Source organism: Mus musculus, chromosome 7 (assembly GCF_000001635.26).
Source record: "Mus musculus strain C57BL/6J chromosome 7, GRCm38.p6 C57BL/6J".
NCBI lineage: Eukaryota > Metazoa > Chordata > Mammalia > Rodentia > Muridae > Mus > Mus musculus.
In genome coordinates this window covers 4,771,549-4,789,969 of record NC_000073.6, presented here as the reverse complement: position 1 = coordinate 4,789,969, position 18,421 = coordinate 4,771,549, and the positions used below count along the sequence as shown (strand labels likewise).

The 18,421-nt window shown below is 52.4% G+C and overlaps 3 protein-coding genes across 9 annotated transcripts; 2 read left to right on the top strand and 1 right to left on the bottom strand.

Moving 5' to 3' along the window:
* Window positions 1-409: 409 nt before the first annotated feature.
* Window positions 410-5,185, top strand: Tmem238 (transmembrane protein 238). The gene is made up of 2 exons (NM_029384.1): window positions 410-965; window positions 4,691-5,185. The coding sequence occupies exon 1, from the start codon at window positions 428-430 to the stop codon at window positions 956-958; it is 531 nt and encodes a 176-aa protein (NP_083660.1). The 5' UTR covers window positions 410-427; the 3' UTR covers window positions 959-965; window positions 4,691-5,185.
* A 443-nt stretch (window positions 5,186-5,628) lies between these two features.
* On the bottom strand, window positions 5,629-7,421 carry Tmem190 (transmembrane protein 190). 2 transcript variants are annotated; one of them, XM_006540434.3, is made up of 5 exons: window positions 7,164-7,421; window positions 6,778-6,813; window positions 6,127-6,252; window positions 5,952-6,036; window positions 5,629-5,866 (listed from the first exon to the last, which is right to left on the bottom strand). In XM_006540434.3, exons 1-5 carry the CDS (start codon window positions 7,279-7,281, stop codon window positions 5,671-5,673), a joined length of 561 nt encoding a protein of 186 aa, XP_006540497.1. In that variant the 5' UTR covers window positions 7,282-7,421; the 3' UTR covers window positions 5,629-5,670. The 2 variants fall into 2 exon arrangements, with proteins under 2 accessions (XP_006540497.1, NP_084304.1); NM_030028.1 differs by lacking the exon at window positions 7,164-7,421 and adding an exon at window positions 6,930-7,030.
* Il11 (interleukin 11) lies at window positions 7,063-17,597 on the top strand. Of its 6 annotated transcripts, XM_030242162.1 has the most exons (6): window positions 7,063-7,175; window positions 8,312-8,378; window positions 13,473-13,645; window positions 13,754-13,840; window positions 13,931-14,092; window positions 16,233-17,597. In XM_030242162.1, the coding sequence occupies exons 3-6, from the start codon at window positions 13,643-13,645 to the stop codon at window positions 16,401-16,403; spliced, it is 423 nt and encodes a 140-aa protein (XP_030098022.1). In that variant the 5' UTR covers window positions 7,063-7,175; window positions 8,312-8,378; window positions 13,473-13,642; the 3' UTR covers window positions 16,404-17,597. The 6 variants fall into 6 exon arrangements, with proteins under 6 accessions (XP_030098022.1, XP_017177477.1, NP_001277352.1 ...); XM_017321988.2 differs by lacking the exon at window positions 8,312-8,378 and having other exon boundaries at window positions 7,092-7,175; window positions 13,739-13,840; NM_001290423.1 differs by lacking the exon at window positions 8,312-8,378 and having other exon boundaries at window positions 7,113-7,175; window positions 16,233-17,592.
* Window positions 17,598-18,421: the final 824 nt, after the last annotated feature.

The window sequence follows — 18,421 nt, the reverse complement described above, 5'->3', positions numbered from 1 at the left end:
TTTTATGCTGTGCAGGGCATGAAATCAAGAACTTCGAGCATGGTAGGCAAGCACTCCACCAAGCGAGCTACATACCAACATGCCCGGTTTTTTGTTTCTGATCCCCATTTTGTTTCACTATGGACTTGGTGGTACAGGTAGCCCTCGGGAGACGGGCACTAAGTAGAAACACTATCTAGCTACATTATGCCACCCTGAAATTTGGCCCTAGTCATCTGGCACTGCTTAATGGACAGGGTCGTGCGCCGCTGATCCTCCCAGACCTTTGAGCTACACAAGAGACTCATTCGGGCCACCAGGTCCAGGCTGTGAGCTCAGGTGACCATGCAGGCACTGGGCACACCTGGCGCCGGGCCCTAACTCCGCCCCGGGAAGCCGCACCCCGGGACGCTGTCGGGGAGCAGGCGGCGGCGGGCCACCGAGGGCCATGGCGGCAGCGTCACCGGTGTGCGGCTCGCAGGCGTCCGCGGTCGGCGCCTCGTCCCCACCCGCGCCCGCACCGGCTCCAGCGGCCGGCTTGGGCCGCTGCCGCATGGCGCTGCTGCTGGCCGTGGCCTTGGACGTGGCGGGCATGGCGGCGCTGCTGACCGGCGTGTTCGCGCAGCTGCAGGTGCGCGGCCGCGACTTCGGGGACCTGCTCATCTACTCTGGGGCGCTGCTGGTGTTCTTGAGCCTGCTGGGCTGGATTCTCTGGTACACCGGCAACATCGAGATCTCGCGCCAGGAGCTGGAGCGTGACTACGGCCTACGACCCTCGGCGATTGCCCGCCTGGCGCGCAAGCTGTCCCGTCGCTGGTCGGCGCCCGCCACCGCCAGTCCCCGGACCACAGCCGGTCTCCGCTCAGCACGCAGAGCGAACCGCGCGCCCCAGCCCTCCTCCTCCGGCTCCCGCCGCGTGCGCCTGCAGCTCGCCACGCTTGAGGCGGGGTCCGTGGCGGCAGGCACGGGCAGCGAGTGAGCCCCAGGTGAGGACACCAGAAAGAATGAGATGTGGTGGGGAGACGGACATGTCGCTGGAAGGGGAAACTGCAGGAGAGTGAGTCAGAGATAGCAGAGACTCGGAAGGATGGGTGGGACAAAGTTGGGAGTCACAGCACGCCCTCCTCCTTTTGCTCCACGTGCACCAGGCCTCATGCCATCCTCCCTGTAGCCAGTTCTCTGAGCTCATTACTGTTACTGTACAAGAAGCTCCGAAAGTAGGTGACACTCTTGTCCGGACCACACAAATGTACAAATGAAAGAGTGCCATTCATCCAGACAGGCGGTCCTAATGTGAAGTCAGAGGCAAAGAAGAACCAGTGGGCACAGAGAGGGAAAGCACCCTTGTTCCTTTCCCTTTCTCTGATATTTAAGACAGGGCTTCACGGCTGTCCTGGAACTTGATATGTAGACCAGGCTGCCCTTGAACTGAGATCAGCTTGTGTCTGCCTCCGGAGTGCTGGAATTAAAGGCATGTGCCACCACTCTTGGCCCTTTATTAGTGTGTGTGTGTGCGTGCGTGTGCGTGTGCGCGCATTTGTGACACAATGTTTGTGTTGCATCTATTCTCTTTCCAGCATGTAGGCTTTGGAGATCAAACTCAGGTCAGCAGTTTGGTGGCAAGCACCTTTACCCAATGCGCCATTTTTTTTTTTTTGAGACCCCTGTATTTTCTTTCTTAAATTCTCTCCAGCTTTCCTGCTTCTTTCTTGCCATCTCATCAAACCCAGGCCATTGACTGATGTGTAAAACCTCTGCTTTTATTTTTATTTATTTATTGATTTATTTATTTATTGGTTTTTCAAGACCGGGTTTCTCTGTATAGTCCTGGCTGTCCTGGAACTCACTTTGTAGACCAGGCTGGCCTCGAACTCAGAAATCCGCCTGCCTCTGCCTCCCAAGTGCTGGGATTAAAGGCGTGTGCCACCACGCCCATCTTTAAACCTCTGTTTTTAAGTTCTTTTCCCCAAATTTTATTTGTATTTAATTCAGGCCAAAGACGGACAGATGTCCCCCATAATGAGGAGGGCCATTGCTATCTGCAGTCCAACCAGAAAACTTCCAGAATGCTCTTTAGGCACCAGCGCACTCCTCTGAGTATTCATATTGTCTGAGCCCATTCCTATCGCTGTTTGACTAGCCATATGGTATATCTCTGTGGGAGCTGGTTACCACATCTGACAGAGCCCCAGACAGGTAAAGCTGGGGTCTCTGGTGTCTTTGTTTCTAACAGTACCCAGCAAAAAGTGTGGCTCAGGAAAGGGTGATAATGGATAGGATGCGGATCCCTAAGTAGATGGGATAAATGTATTACACACGGATTGATGGACAAATGGGTCCGTTTTAGTTGATAGACGGGTGGGTGGAGAGCTGGTGAGTTAGTTGGCTGATGGATGGATTGGTAAATGGTTTGTAGAAGAGCGTGCTGGTGAATTGGGTGAGTGGGAGCAGATAGAATGAATGAACTGGTGGATGGCTGAGATGGTTTGACAGGACTAGTGGGTGGACAGTGAGTCTTTGCTTTGTTTCTGAGACAGAGTCTTGCTGCGTGTCCCCAGGTCCACCTTGAACACAGTCCTCCTGGTTCGGCGTCAGATTAGTTGTTTACTAAATGTAGTGGATGAATTGGTGGGTGAATTCATAGGGTTAGAAGAAGAGAGGCATAAATGGACAGTTAGATGGATAGTTTGGGCAGGTAGATATGCAAATAAATGGATGGCTTTGATTTTGGATGGATGGGAATGACTGAATCCACTTCCTAGGTGGGATTTCTGTAAAAGGATTAAACTCTAAAACTGTGGTGTGTGTGTGTGTGTGTGCGTGTGTGTACATTTGTATAGAGGTCAGAGGATTAATTTTTGTGTCATTCCTCAGGAACTAGCAATCTTGCTTTTTGAGACAGGATCTCTGGTTGGCCTGGAGCTCACTGATTAAGCTAGACTGCCTTGCCAATCAGCCCCAGGCATTTAAGAGTCTCTGCCTCCACACCACTGGGCTTACAAGCACCATGGAGCCTGGCACTCTATATAGCGCACACTAGTGAAGGCACCATGGTGCATCTGTGAGGGTCAGAGAACATCTTTCATAAACAGATTCTCTCCTTCCACCATTGAATTTAGGGTGTTGGGATTACATGGCAAGTGTGTTTACCCAATGAGATATCTCACCAGCCCAAGACATTTTTACTTTTCTCCTGGGATCCAAAGAAATTCTGTGCTTCATGAGAACTAAGAATTTGATTCTATGTTCTGTGGTTCAAATGAGGAAACAGTAAGGGCTAGGGGTGTGGCTCAGTTGTAAAGAGAACTTACTTAGCATGCCTGTGTCAAGCCCTGGGTTCAATTTCCAGCACCACAAAACAGAAGACATGGTTGGTAACCCCTATAATCCCAACCCTCAGGCAGATCGCAGCAGATTCAAGACCAGCCCAATGTGTGCAGTATGTTCCAGGCCAGCCAGGACTGTAATAGTGAGACTCTGTTTCAAAACAGCAAAACAGGGTCTGGCGAGGTGGCTCAGCAGTAAGAGGACTGGCTGCTCTTCCAGAGGACCTAAATTCCATTCCTAGCACCCATATGTCAGCTCACAAGTGTCTAATTCCAGTTTCAAGAGATCTGATGCCCCCTTCTGGCCTCCACAGGCACCAGGCACAAAACATTCCTACGCATAAAATAAAACATAAATCTTTTAAAAAAATCACACACACAAAATATTTAAAGGCTAAGTAACCACGTGTATGTGAAGCATGGACAAATATTGGAGTACAACACTAGACATATGCCAAAATATCCACCTGTGGTAAACTTGGCTCCTGAAGACCCTTGACATTTACGCAGAAATGGACATTTGAGTGGGCCTCAAAGAACTTGAATTTTGACAGAAGGGCATGCTCTAGGAATGCCAACTCCACTGTGACCAAAATTCTCACATGGGGCAAATCATCTTTTCCTTCTTCTGCCTTTCCTTAACTTAACATGATCTCGTTATATGACATAGGCTGGCCTGGCACTTCCTAGATAGACTAGGCTGGACTTTATATGTGCTACACTCCTGACTTTTAAATACTGGGGCTACAGATGTGAGCCACCTCATCTGCCTTGGTTCTTTTTGGTTCGATTTTCTTTCTTTTTTTTTTTTAATTTTGTTTTTAAGTACATCTATTTATTTTTAGTATGTGTGTATCTCCGTGTGCTCTGGAATATGTGTGTATAGAAATCTGAGGGTAACCAGTGGAAGTGGGTTCTCCCTTCCACCATGAGGGTCCTTTTGGTTTGATTTTTTTTTTGAGACAGGATCTCACACTCTGTAGCCCAGGCTGGACTCAAACTATGCACCCCAGACTGACTTTGAAGATCCTTTTTGCCAGCCTTCCAGGTGTTGGAATGCCCCAACTGTTTCATTGTCTTTTTTTTTTCCGTCTCTGTTTATCTTGCCATCTTTGTGACTCCCCAGGTCTGTCTCCGTGCCTCTGTCTCTTTGCTTTCTCCTGTCATAAACTCATTATCAGTGGATTCTGGTGAGTTAGAAGCACATTTTCAGACACGTCCCCGGGGGGTTCTACAGCAAGCAGAGGGAGGGGGTCGGGGAAGCTTGGGTGTCCATCAGTGAATAAGGGTCTCCCTGGCCTTTCATGGGCTAGGGAACCTCAGAATGAAAGGACAGAACAGGAGCAGACCTAACTAGCCACTAACCCCACCTTGCCTTCCCACAGACCACCTCATCCTCCGGACCTGACTGAGACATGCAGCTTCCCTGTGCATCACTAGGCCACCAGGATATCCACCTGTCACCTCACTTGGATAAATGTTTCTGTTTTGGAGCAGTGCTTGCCTGTCTGGTTAAGGGGACTGAAATGCCAGGCCAAGACACCGTTGATCTTGGGGTCCCTAGGGATGTAGGATTTCAACTGCTTACTAGCCCTTCACTAGGGACACCTGGGAGGCGAGAAGAAGGATCTCCAGTGCATGCAGAGCCACCCACCCAGCCAGGCTTCCCTAGGGAAGTTTAGGTCTTCCAAGAACACACACAGGGGCACACTGAACTTGCAAGATATTTACTGCGGGTTGGTCCTGATATAGAAGATGGCATTGATGCAGGATGCCTGCAAGACGAGGAGGAGAGAGAGAGAGCTAACTGAACTGAATGTGGGCAGACTGAATCTGAGTGTAGACCACACACTTTCAAGAAAAGGTTTGGCAGTGGAGACTCTGGGAGCTCAAGCCCTTGGTGGATGTTTTGCACTTCTGTAGCCACTCAGGCATTGTGCTGAGGGGCAAGAGAACTTTGAGAGCTCGAGATTAGTCGGTCCACGGTGCTTCCTAAAGCAGCATGGCTTAGGACACGTTCCCATGGCTATGTGTGTCCCTAATACTCCAAATCCCCCTATTGGCAGCTCACTCCATTGTAGCCCCCTATACAAGCTCCCACACCAGAACCACCACCTCCAGTTCCTTCCTTGGTTTAGATCCACACTACTTATTCCCAGAACTCACTCCTAACAAACTCCTCTACACTAAGCTCACAGTCCCTAATCATACCCAGTGCCCACATCCAGTCCTCACCCCTTAATCTCCCTCAAAGTACACATGCACACTGTGCAAGGCTCCCATAGCGCTACCTGCTCCCCACGGATCTCAAAAAAGACACACATTTATATGCTATATCTGTATTAAGGGATCCTCCAGGGTTGCCCTATTCTTCACCTCCTGTGTCCTCCCCGGAAACTGCAGCTGCAGTTTCTACTTCGCCTCCTGGGGATTGGAGAACGGTAGTTGACTTGTTGGCCGATCGTCGGTCCTTAGACAGTGAGGAGACTGTCTTTGACAGTTTACTACATTTCCGATGTAGAAACCTTGGTAGGTGCAGCATGTCTTGGCGCCTGGCCCACCTGGTGGGGAGAGCATATGTTCAGCCTGAACCACCCACACCTTCTGTGGAGAACCATGCCTCCTGGCCTCCCCAGCCACACTCACCAGAAGAGACAGATACTGGTGATCAGGAAGAGTAGGCTGCCACAGGTCCAGCCCAGTGCCCACATATGCTTCCTCCGCATATTTTCTAGAAAAGGGGAGGAGGAAGCTCCAGGGATCCACCCTCTGGAGGAACCCTCACCCTCTGAAACATCCAGGCTGCAGTCAGGTCACTCACCATCTGGCCGCTGATGATAGCACACACCGTCCCGGTAGCAGCACCGCAGGCGTAGGCAGAGGTTGGGGTTCTCAATTGCTGCCTGACCCCCACAGCTCTCTCGGTCCCACACATCTCCCTCACAACCTAAGGGCCACCACAGTAGGTGCTAAGTAACAAAAGAACTGTCCCTGGAAGCTACAGGCACAAGAGTGCCAAGGCCAGGCTGTGGGGCTGCGGTACTGTGCATTTGGCAGTATTTAGAGGACCCAAGAGTCCAGACCCAGCCCTCCTCCCTCAGACTTAGGGGGTTCAGCTTCCAGCCCTCCTCCCACAAACCTAGACATTCCAACCCCAGCCCTCTTCCTTCAGAGAGTCGATTACACAAACCTTCTCCCTCAAGCTCAGGAGTCAAAGTTGCAGGCATCTCTCCAGACCCCAGACCCAAGGACCAAGGTCCAGCTCTTCTCCCTCAGACCGAGTCCAGGCTTCAGCCCTCCTTGAGTCCCAGAGGTTGAGTTCCTAGCCCTCCTTCCTCAGACCCAAGGGTCTACCCTCCAGCTCTTTTCCTTTGGACCCGGGGGTCAATCCCCCAGCCTCTCTCACACATCCTACAATCTTAATTTGGGATCCCCCCACCCCCAGGGCCCCAGGATTTTGGCTCTTACTTACTCCATGGGTAGAAAAATCCCTGGATTCCATTCGCATCTGTGGGAAAGAAAGGGTGATGTTGGGAGATTGTGTGGCAGCCAACGTGGTGGTCCTGTCCACAGCCCCCAGTGGCCCTGTCCATGGCCCCCTGATGTCCTCCTCAGTACCCTCACCTACTGAGCCCTGCATCAGCAGGAGAAGGCCCAAAGCTGAGATCCCAGACCCCACCATGTTACCTCCCCAGACCTCTGGGGCCTCTGCAAAGAAACCTAGCAACAGCTGGGCTCCGCCCCAAAAGCTTCAGCCCCAAAATTCTTAGTTCTGTTGCTAAGGGATCCCCTCAGCAAGGGGTTCACAAGAAGGGGTGACCTGGTCCCATCAATTCTATCTAGGAAGTAGCTCCTTACTTAGGAGAAGAGGTGGGTGGGCATTGGGAGATTTCAAATTTAGTGCCTTCTCAGCAAGGGAAGAGGACAAGAGAAAGCAGGACAACGCACAGGGCTGGAGAGGTCTCTCCATGTTCATCCGGGACCTGACAGGATAAGGATATGGGACTGGGGAAATCTTTGAGTTGCAGACTCCATTTCTTTCCTAACCCAATGTCCAAAGAGGCAGCCTCAAGAGACCCAAGTTCAGAAATCCTCATTGCTAGGGTATTTTTCCTTTTAGCAACCAGGAAAAAAGGGGGAAAAAAGGACCCTAGAATAGTGGGGTCTCACTGAGCCCCATTGTTAGAGAAGGGTTTCCTCAGCAACCAGATGAGAGGAGGAAGGGACAGTGAGGGCTGGTGCGTTGGCCTTGGGTTTCACATCACAGGCTTCAGCAGGCATCTGCTTTAGGGAACACAGACCAGGGGTGGGACTGACTGCGTGGCCCTGCTGAGACTGAGGTGTGGTCCCTGTTAGAGGCTGTGATGGTGACTCCTGCCAAAAGTTTCAGGTCCCCAAAGAGACTCAGCTTCCCTTTTGTTAATGAGGGAACACAAGCTAGAGCAACTCGAGTTGTCTTGTGTTTGTTTTACCCAAGATTGCCCTCCTAGCTTCCAGCCAGCCAGATTGGAGCTATGTCACTCTGGTTCCTCATTCACCTGAGCGCAGTATTCCCCTGGCATAGTGAGAAGTGTTCCTTGGTTCCTGATGGAGGTCCTGGATTGGCCCTGGGCTCATGGGATGGCTGGGGCACCCATGGCTTGGGTCAGAGGGGGTGAAGATGTCTGGAGAAGGGAATCCTTGAGACTGAAAACTGTGAGCCTAGAGGCTGAGGGAGGCAGGTTTTGGGAACGTGAGTCTGAGCAGGAAGAGCTGGGTCCTGAACTGAGGCTTTTAGGGGAAGAAGACCCAAGACTCTGGGATCTGAAGAAGGAAGGCTCTCGTGGTCTGAGGGAGGCGTGTTGGGGTCTAGACCCTTGATTCTGAGGAAGCCCGGGCCTATTTCAGATCTGGGGGGTGGAGGGAGGGTCTGGGGCCTGGATTGTCCCTTCCGTGGGAGGGAGGGGTCTGAACTCAGACCCCTGTTTCCCAAGAAGCTTAGGAGGGTGACTCTCTTTCATCCCTAGGTCCTACTGTAAACATCCTAGAGGGTGCTGAGTGGGCCCTGGGCTGTCTCCGTCAGAGATGACACAGGTCCGAGGGGGCTCGGCAGGGGGCCTGGGGGTGGGGGTCAGAGGGGTTGCTGGGCTGAGACTGGGCAGCTGCTGACCATTTCCTGTGTCAACACCATCTGGACCCACTTCCCAATTCCCTGGATTCCTCAGGGATCAAGGAGGGGGTGGAGGTGGAGCTGCCTGGCCCTGGACCGCTGCGGATTGGGATTGGGGGGGGGGGGTGCGCCGTCAAGGCCCTCACCGCTAATGACAGGTTTGGGCTGCCTCTGTGGCTGACCTGCCTCGTCACCCCCCAGAGGCCAGACAGGACCCCCCAGGGACAGACAGACGGACACACACAGCCTGGGATGTGCTGACATCATGCCCAGCCAGCACCAGCTCACCCCAGGGGCCAGCACACCATCAAGGAAGGCCCCCCCTGGCTAGATCCCCACATCCTAGGGACACCTCGTGATATGCTTCAGAGACCTTCTACCCTCTGCCTCTGTGTTTGAGTACTCAAGTTGGCCTCCCTAGCACTCTTTTGCTTCTGTCTTCTCGTCATTGGGCTGTGAGATCCTGTTTGTATTTGTTTATTTCTGCTGTCTTCCGTCATTTTGGGGGGATTCCCAAAAGCCTCCTACCTCATCTGTCTCTCTGTCTCATTTCCATAGAACTGGTATCCCAACCCTCACCCAGGGAAGACCCAGGCAGGACTCCCAAGTCCACTCTTCAGTCCTTCTGTGGTCACTCTGGGGAAGATGAGTCTTTCCCCACAATCCCCAGGTTGGAAAGTGGAGCAGGACTGAGAACGAGCAAGGAGCCCACCACCCAGACTCACAAACTTCCTCAAACACAAAGCTCTCCCAATTGTAGGACATCACATATTTTTTCCACCTATATAAAAATGAGGGTTTAGTACCCTGGATCTGAGGAAGAAGGGCTGGCAGGGGTCTGTTCCCTGGCCTGGGTCTGATGGAGGAGGGCTGGCTGGCTGGGGTCTGTTCCCTGGGTCTGAGGGAAGAGGGCTGGGATCTAGAACCCTGGTTCTGAAAAGAGCAAGGGTCTGTACACTGGGTATGACAGAAGAGGGTTGGTTGGCCAAGTACCTGAGAGCCTGGATCAGAGGGAGGAGGGCTAGGGTTTGTACCCAGGGTTTGAGTTTAACCCTCTCAGGAGGGTTAAATACCTGAGAACCTGGGCCTGAGGGAAGAGGGCTGGGATCTGTACCCTGGGTTTAAGGAATATGGGGAGATGAGGAGGTGGGGGAATGGTATGAGTTCTTCAATCTCAGTTGGGGGAAGGGGCTGGCATTTGCAGTCCCTGGTATTGGCCAGGTCTGGCTACAAGCCCAGTCCCCTGTCCCCTCAGGCCAGTCCATTCCCCAGGCTGGTGGCCTGAGTCACCTTGGCTAGCCCCCATAGTCTGGGGGGGTGCTACGTCAGCTCTCCCCTCACTGACGCAGCCTTGGGCCCCCCACGATGACTCAGCCGGAAACAGGCCCCCTGAGGGGCGGAGACCCAGTGGTCAGAAGCCTGGGTCCCAGCAGAAGCAGGGGCTGAGGAGGGCCCCTGGGGGGCCTCTCAAAGGGGTGGTGTGACAAACCAAGAAAGGGAGAGAAAGAGCTCTTACCTGAGGTGATGAGGTCATACCCCACCATTGGGGTGGGAGTGGGGGCTCTGACCTCACCCCCTGGGGGATCTGAGCAGTTCTTCCCCCCTAGTGGTGAAAGATGGGGAGGGGAAGCCTCTGGCTGCCAGTCAGTCCAGAGCCAGCCCTCACCCTACTCCCCCATCTCCAGCCAATGCAATGGGCCCAAAAGATGGGCATGGGTGGTCTACAAAGAGATTTTTTGCAGTTCATGTAACTGTCCTGTGTTCAGAGCTATCCCATTTCCCTCTTGAGGAGGCTTCTGGGAATATATGTGAGCTGATTTTGGTGTCGCCATCCCTTAAGGGCCTGTGAATTCTGAACCAATGGTAGTCACCTGTTGAACACGGTATGTGGGTATTGCTGCAGTCACTGAACTGGTGTGTTTGGCTCTTTCCTGGATAGACACCCCCTTCTCTGAATGCGGCTTTGTCTAAGTTTCTAGTACCCATCCACTCACCACTCATTTTGCCATCTCTCGCAGTGACTACCTGTGCCTCAGTATAGCTGATAAACTGTAACCATGAGATCAAAAACATTTCTCTAGTAGTAGTTTGTACAAGACTCCTCACTGTGGCATTTAGGGGTAGGAAGGGATGTATGTGTGTCTGGGAGTGTATGTATATGTGGGTAGATTATCTGTACTTACATGCAAGTGTACAGAGGCCAGAGGGGGACACTGGGAAGTTCTAGCACTCTCAACCTTACGCTCTTGAGAAAGGGTCTCTCACTGAACCTGGAGCTAGGCTGGAAGACAAGCCCTAGTGACCCCGCCATCTCCACCTCTCCACCCACAGGGCTGCAGTTACACATGCTCAGCTTTTTATATACGTGCTGTGGATTCAACTCAGCTCCTCATGTTTGTGCAGCAAGCACTCTTACCCCCTGGGTCATCTCCTTAGCCATAGAAGATAGTCTCAGCCCCATTTACAGAACTGGCAAGTTGGGGGGAAGGGCAGCAACACAGCCAGAGACACCTCTGTAGAAAGCCTTTATTCCTTTTTCTTTTGGTCCTCAGCTACCTCATCTAACCTGTCTCCCAGGTGACCTCATCTTTGGTATTCTTCTGCAGCCTGAGTCTTCTCTTCCCATGTCTGTGGCCCCTTTCCGCTTGGGGATCGCTGCTTCTTTTTTAAAATGGGGTTTCAAGTAGCCCAGGTTAGCTTCAGTCTCACTGTGTAGCTAAGGATGACCTTGAACTTACTTCTGAACCTCCTGCTTTCGCCTTCCCAGTGCTGAGAGTGCAGGTGTGTATGTACCATCACTCTGCCAATTGAGCCACATCCTCAGCTCCTCAGTTCCCAGTGTCTCTCCATCTCAGAGGCTAGGTATCTCTATATCCTGCTGTCCCCATCTCTGTGCATTTGTCAGCCATTCTGGGTTTAGAGGCTCCATCTCTGCCCCAGTGTTCTCTCTGTCGTCCAGATTCTCCCCCCTCACCTCCACCTCCTCAGGCCCTGGACTTGCCTCTTCTACTGCCTCACCATCTCTCAGTACTAGTCCTGGTCCATGCAGACCACCACCCACAGCCAGGCTCCATAGAGCTCTTGAGCCTTGTGTGTCTGTCCCAGCCCGTGGAGGTGGAGGGAGGGGACGCCAATGACCTCACCGGCCCCTCTCAGACCACCCCCCCTTCACTTTTCAACTTTTCCAACTTTTCCTTCCGTGCCCTCCTCCAAGCAAGGCGGTGTGAGCCCTGCTAGGCAGCCGGCTCGTCTGAATGGAAAAGGCAGGAGGGAGGGTGAGTCAGGATGTGTCAGGCCGCCCTCCCCTGCTGCCTGCCCCCCGCCCGCCCGCCCCGGCCCCCTATATAACCCCCCAGGCGTACACACTCCCTCACTGCCTGGCCCTTGCTGCTCACACTCACAAACCTCCCCTCCCCAGGCCGAGGCCCAGCTGACCCCCTGGGTCCCCCGGCAGCGGACAGGGAAGGGTTAAAGCCCCCCCCCCCGGCTCCCTGCCCCCTGCCCTGGGGAACCCCTGGCCTGTGGGGACATGAACTGTAAGTTGGTTCCAGTTCATGGGTGAGGGGACAGGGTTGGGGGGGGGGAAGGATTGAGGGAGTGGGGAGGATGCGAAGCAGAGTAGGGACAGAGGGATAGAAAAGAGGAGTCACGGGGAGTCAGATTGAGAAAGAATAGTGAGAAAAGTGGGAGTTTAAGAGAAGAGATGGACAGAGAAAGAGACAGAACAAGGCAAGGGACAGCCAGACAAGGACAGAGGGACAGATGCTGGGAGGGAGGTGATCCTTAAGGGATCGGGTATCCCAGGGAGTCAGTGGGAATCTAGGAACAGAGACAACCACGAACTCCAACAGCGCGTCTCAGGGTGGGAAACTGAGGCAGAGAATCCCAGATGACAGCAAGCCCCAGAGGACGAGAAACAGGCAGGGGAGGCAGACGAAAGAGAGGTGCGGACAGAGAGCTTAAAGAGCCAGACAGATGCGCACCGGCTAGGGGACGGGTGCACCGACAGACGGCCCAGGAGGGGCTTGCGAAGGACTAGGCATAGCTAGAGGGGACCAGGGGGCGGGCTGGGGGTGTGATACTTGAGCTTGGTGGCCCGGGGGGCTCTGATTGGCTGGCTGTCTCAGAGGTGGGCGGGGCAGCTGGGGGATGGGCAGCCGGCAAAGGAGCTGTCCCTAGCCCCTGAGCCCCGAACGCGGCCCGACGGGTCTTCAGCTGCGTGCGTCCCTGAGCGCCTCTCAGACCAGGTGCGCCCAGGTCCTCCCCGACCCAACGGCCCAGCCCTCTGCAGCCACCTTTGAGGGCATATGGGAATGGGTCCAGGCACCTTCCTGGAGAGGAATCCGTGTGTTCGGGTGTCAGCTCCAGTCTCTGACTCCTACCACTGTTCCCAGGCCGGCTAGGGCTCCCGGGGCAGGGGAGGGGGGCAGGTTCTGGCCTGTACCTCCCCCCCCCCCGTCATGCCCCGCCCCGGGGCCCAGATTCCGGCGTCCGGGGGCGGACGGGAGACGCCCGGCCCGTCTACCCGCCCCGGGCCGCGTCTGCTCCGACGGGCGGGGCAGCCAGAGCCAGGGAGGGAGAGGGAAGCCCGCCCGGGCTCGGGCTTTGCGACCTGCCCCGGGGCGCCCCACCCTGAGACTCAAGACCTCCAGGTCCTCCTCCCTCAGATCCAGGCGTTCAGACTCCAGCCCTCCTCCCTCAGACCCAGGAGCCCAAACCTCAGCTCTTCTCCCTAGAACCTGGAGTCCAGAGTCTAGCCCTTATTCTGCAGATCCAGGGTCCCGAGGCCCAGCCTGCCCTCCCTCAGACCCAGAATCCAGGCTCCATCCATCCCTCCTCCTCCAGACCGTAAAGTCCAGACCACAGTCCTTCAAGACCAAAATTCCGAACCCTAGCTTACCTCACTCAGACCCAGGTTCTAGACTCTAGCCCTTCTTCCTCAGAGGCAGAAGAATCTAGACCCCAGTCCTACTCCCTCAGACCCAGAGTTTGGCCTGATTTCTCCCTTCTGTCCACAGGTGTTTGTCGCCTGGTCCTGGTGGTGCTGAGCCTCTGGCCAGATAGAGTCGTTGCCCCTGGGCCACCAGCTGGCTCCCCTCGAGTCTCTTCAGACCCTCGAGCAGATCTGGACAGCGCTGTTCTCCTAACCCGATCCCTCCTGGCAGACACACGGCAACTAGCTGCACAGATGGTAGGAGATTGGAGGGACAGGGAATATAGAATGACAGTCACTTCTCTCTCTTGGGCACTTGACGAAGGGGAGAGCTTGGGGTTCCCCTCACAGCTTCTTTCTCACCAGAGAGACAAATTCCCAGCTGACGGAGATCACAGTCTGGACTCCCTGCCCACCTTGGCCATGAGCGCTGGGACATTGGGATCTTTGCAGGTGAGCGCTGGCTGATAGGGAGGGCTGAAAGACTGATGGCTGAGGGATGCATGTGTTAACGGTTCCCTGGTTTCCATTCTTTGTCCCTAGCTTCCTGGTGTGCTGACAAGGCTTCGAGTAGACTTGATGTCCTACCTCCGGCATGTACAATGGCTGCGCCGTGCAGGTGGTCCTTCCCTAAAGACTCTGGAGCCAGAGCTGGGTGCCCTGCAAGCCCGACTGGAACGGCTACTCCGCCGTTTACAGCTCTTGGTATGCTCTGACTCCAAGACCTTTGACTTCCATTCTGATCCCTTTGACCCTAAGAAACAACAGCCTGAGGTTTTGATTCCTCCATCCACCCAGACAGGGTTTCTCTGCGTAGCCCTGGCGGTCCTGGAACTCCCTCTGTAGACCAGGCTGGCCTCAAATTCAGAAATCCGCCTGCTTCTGCCTCCCAAGTGCTGGGATTAAAGGCGTGCGCCACCACTGCTGGGCTTCAGAGCAACTCTTAACCAATCCCCAAGGCTACAAGCCACCATAGACCATTGTTTTGTGTCCCCCAAATCGCAGCCCATGATAGTATGAAACCCCAACCCTGACCACTTGTCTAAAAGTCTAGACCCTGAATCCCAAGATCCTTAGACCTAAGACCCCTTCTCTGAGTTAACAGGATCCAAATCTTCTCGTGAGAATTAGAGGCCTAGGTCTTAAGATGCCTAAAAAACCTCTAATACCCAAAGCACCAAATCCAAGCCAGCCCGCCCCACCCCAGATCCCAGCCCTGCCCCGACCCCAGATCCTCACGTCTCAAAGACCCAGCCCTAGTCCCTAAGAGACAAGATCATGACTGAACCAGCCTTGACACTCTACAATGCCAGATCTCAAGTGTCGTCCCTAGCTGAGTGCAGTGGCAGTTGCCTGTAAGTCTCAGCACTTAGGAGGCACAGTGATTTCCAGCCTTGCTATAACGAAAACCGTAGCAGAAACCTGTCTCAAACAAAGCAAAGCCAGGTATGGTAGCACCTGATTGTACTCCCAGTGTTTGGGAGGTGGCAAACGAAGAGATCAAGGCCATCTCAGTTGTGTAGTGAGATTGAGGCCAATCTGGGTTTATAAGATCTTGTTTCAACCCCCCACCCCCCACCACCAGCCCTATGTCTCATTTTCAATATTATAAGTTTTTAATATCGATACCGTAAATTCCAGAACCTCAGCCCGGTTGTCCAATAGACTTCAGTATTTGGTCCCTGCCTGTAAAGACCCTAGGTCTCAAATTCTTGCTCCTAACCCCAGTCCCTAGACATGGTCCCTAGACTCCAAGTTCTAAGACACTAGCTCTGACCTTCTGAGAAGACATGGCAAGCGCCATTCATTCCCTAACCCTCATTCCTTAGTCCCTTAACCTGGTCCTTAGGACAGTGACCTGTGTGTGTGCATGTGTGTGTGCATGTGCGTGTGCATGCGTGTGTGCGTGTGTTCATTAAGACATGAACACACAGAAATGAGAGCCTAGAGTCCAGAGGTCAACATTGGGCATATTTCTGTATTGATGCCCAATTTCCACCTCGATTATGTTCCTGAGGTCTTTTTTGTTTTTATCTTTGAGAATTTTGGGACAGGGTTTCTCTGTGTAACTTTGGCTATCCTGGATGGAACTCACTCTGTAGACCAGGCTGGTCTCAAACTCAGAGGCTCTGCTTTGCTTTTTTGAGAAGAGGTTTCTCATTGAACTTGGAACTCACCAATTCAGCTAGACTGGATGACTGGCAAATCCCCGAGAATCCTCCTACCTGTCTAATTTACTCAGCACTTAGATTACAGGCACGTGCTGGTGTGCCCAGCTTTTTTACATTAGACCCAGAGGTTTGAACTCATGTCCTCTTGATTGTGCAGCAAGCACTTTACTACTTTATTAATTGTGCATTCTTCCAAGCCTCGGGGTTTGTTAATAATTATTTATTTTATTATTTATTTTAATTCCAGCACTTGGGAGGCAGAGGCAGGCAGATTTCTGAGTTCAAGACCTGAGTTTCTGGTTTACAGAGTGAGTTCCAGGATAGCCAGGGCTACACAGAGAAATCTTGTCTTGAAAAAAACAAAACACAAAAAAATTTATTTTGTGTATAATACTATAGCTGTCTTCAGATGTACCCGAAGAGGGCATCAGATCCATTACAGATGGTTGTGAGCCACAATGTGGTTGCTGGGAATTGAACTCAGGACCTCTGAAAGAGCAGTCAGTGCTCTTAACCACTGAGCCATCTCTCCAGCCCCCCAAACTGCCTTTCCTATGTATCCTTGAATCCTGATCCTTCCGTGCTGGGATTACAGGCGAGAACACCCAATACGGCTTCAGTTTTCTAAACCCCAGACCCTTGCCTTTAGCTAACCTTCTTTCTCTCTTCAACAGATGTCTCGCCTGGCCTTGCCCCAGGCAGCCCCAGACCAACCTGTGATCCCCCTGGGCCCTCCTGCCTCAGCCTGGGGAAGCATCCGGGCAGCTCATGCCATCCTAGGAGGGCTGCACCTGACCTTGGACTGGGCCGTGCGGGGCCTGCTGTTGTTAAAGACTCGACTGTGACTCGGGACTGAAAACCACCATCGATACCGCCCTTTAAAACCAGATCTTATTTATTTATTTATTTTGGTACTTGGAGGGGGGCATGATGATCAGGGGCATGCCACACCCCAAACAACCGCCCCACACCCAGCTAGACAGTCTTTCCAGTAGACCTGGGTGAGGGGGATCACCTGTGGCTTATTTATACTTATTTATTTAAACAATTGGGGGGTGGGTGGGTGCATCTGAGACCCTGAAGAGCAGGGAACTGAGATCCTGGGTTCTGGGGTCTCTATGAAATCTGTTCACAGTGTCTTCCTCACTTCCTACATTATTTATTAAACGATTACTTTTTATATTAAGAGGAGGAAGGAGGGAAGCCGGGCGTGGTGGCGCATGCCTTTAATCCCAGCACTCGGGAGGCAGAGGCAGGCAGATTTCTGAGTTCGAGGCCAGCCTGGTCTAAGAGTGAGTTCGTGAGTTCCAGGACAGCCAGGGCTACACAGAGAAACCCTGTCTCGAAAAACCAAAAAAAAAAAAAAAAAAAAAGAGGAGGAAGGAGGGGGAAAAAGGAAGCCTGGGGTTTTATACCAAAATGTGAGTTTTTTTTTGTGAGTCAGAGAAGTGAGAGGATTTAAATACATATCTATTTAGAGGTTATTAGCAGGAGTATGCCGAAAGGATCGGAGTCTAAACTGGTACCCTAGCATTTCAAAGGTCCTCAACAGATACTTAACAAAAAGTTCCAGAGCATCACCTTATAACTAATAGCACCTGTATGGTACAGAGCTGTAAGGTACAAGGTTTTTTGTTTCAGCAAAATTCACGATGACCAATGGGAAACAATCTAGGCTTTCTGGGGGGCGGGCAGGGGATGGATGAATAAAGCTAGGGATACATCCGCATGATGAAGTTCTAGCTCGCCAACCATAAAAAGGCAAGTTCCAGGCGAAGACTGCTTTAGATATTGAACGTCTCTGCGACCCAGGAGCAGCAGATGGTAGAACTACTCTCCCTATACATGAGTATGGACTGTTTGGTTTTTCAAAATGGAAACACCATGATGTTGACGATAGCTGCCTCAGGGCTGAAAACAAGCAATGGCACAGTGGGTGACTGTTACTGTTTGTGTTTGCATTTTCCAGAGTTTTCACCATGACTGTATTTTGCAGGACACATTTATAAACATTAATAAACACTATTTTTAGAATGGCACTGTACCAGTCTCTGTCTCACCCCACTGTACATGCTGTATAACCTCAAAATAGGACTCAGAAGGGACCAAGAAAAATGGTTATTTGAGCCCATGTCCTGGGTCATACTGAGCATACACACACACACACACACACACACACACACACACACACACACACATATATATATACACATATACATATATCTCCTTAAGAAGTTGTCTTAGATTCAGAAAAAGTTGCCCTGCTTTACAAAAGAGAGGGAAACTGAGGCTCAAGGGGAGGAATTGTTTTCTGTAGGGTATTTTGCCTTGGTTTTGAGTCTTACCTCACAGAGATCTGCCTGCTTCTTCCAGAGTGCTGGAATTAAAACTGTGTGCCACCATGCCCAGCTTATTGCTCTTATGCTCATACAGGTAGTTGGCCTTATATCATTATGGTACTAGGACTGAACCCAGGGCCTTGTGCATGCCAAGCAAGCACTTTAACACTCAACCGCATCTCCAAGCCCTTTGCTTTATTTTTCTATTTATTATTTTGAGACAAGGTATTGTTACATAGCCTAAGATGGTTTCAAACACGATTTTCCAGCCTCCCATCCCTAGTGCTGGGATAACAGCTGTGATGGCCATGCCCAGCTATGGTCGTCCTTTCTTTACAGTTCAGTGTTTAGTTGATTCGAGAGTTGTGGGGACACACACACACACACACACACACACACACACACACACGAGCCATTAGGAAACTGAGGCTCAATGTGGGGTTGGGTCTTCCTGAGAGTAAAGAGGAGGGTCACAGGCAGAACTAGGCCTGTGATTCAAGCCTTTGGGTTAATGATCCCTATGG

Bases quoted from the DNA above. Each gene is read 5' to 3' on its own strand.
- Il11 (NM_008350.4), top strand. The intron at 13,841-13,930 runs GTGAGCGCTGGC...CTTTGTCCCTAG, and splicing joins GGACATTGGGATCTTTGCAG to CTTCCTGGTGTGCTGACAAG. The intron at 14,093-16,232 runs GTATGCTCTGAC...TCTCTTCAACAG, and splicing joins TCCGCCGTTTACAGCTCTTG to ATGTCTCGCCTGGCCTTGCC.
- Tmem238 (NM_029384.1), top strand. From the start codon at position 428: ATGGCGGCAGCGTCACCGGTGTGCGGCTCGCAGGCGTCCGCGGTCGGC.
- Tmem190 (XM_006540434.3), bottom strand. From the start codon at position 7,281: ATGAACATGGAGAGACCTCTCCAGCCCTGTGCGTTGTCCTGCTTTCTC. The intron at 6,814-7,163 runs GTAAGGAGCTAC...TCTTTCCCACAG, and splicing joins CCACCCACCTCTTCTCCTAA to ATGCGAATGGAATCCAGGGA. The intron at 5,867-5,951 runs GTGAGTGTGGCT...TCTCCCCACCAG, and splicing joins ACCAGTATCTGTCTCTTCTG to GTGGGCCAGGCGCCAAGACA.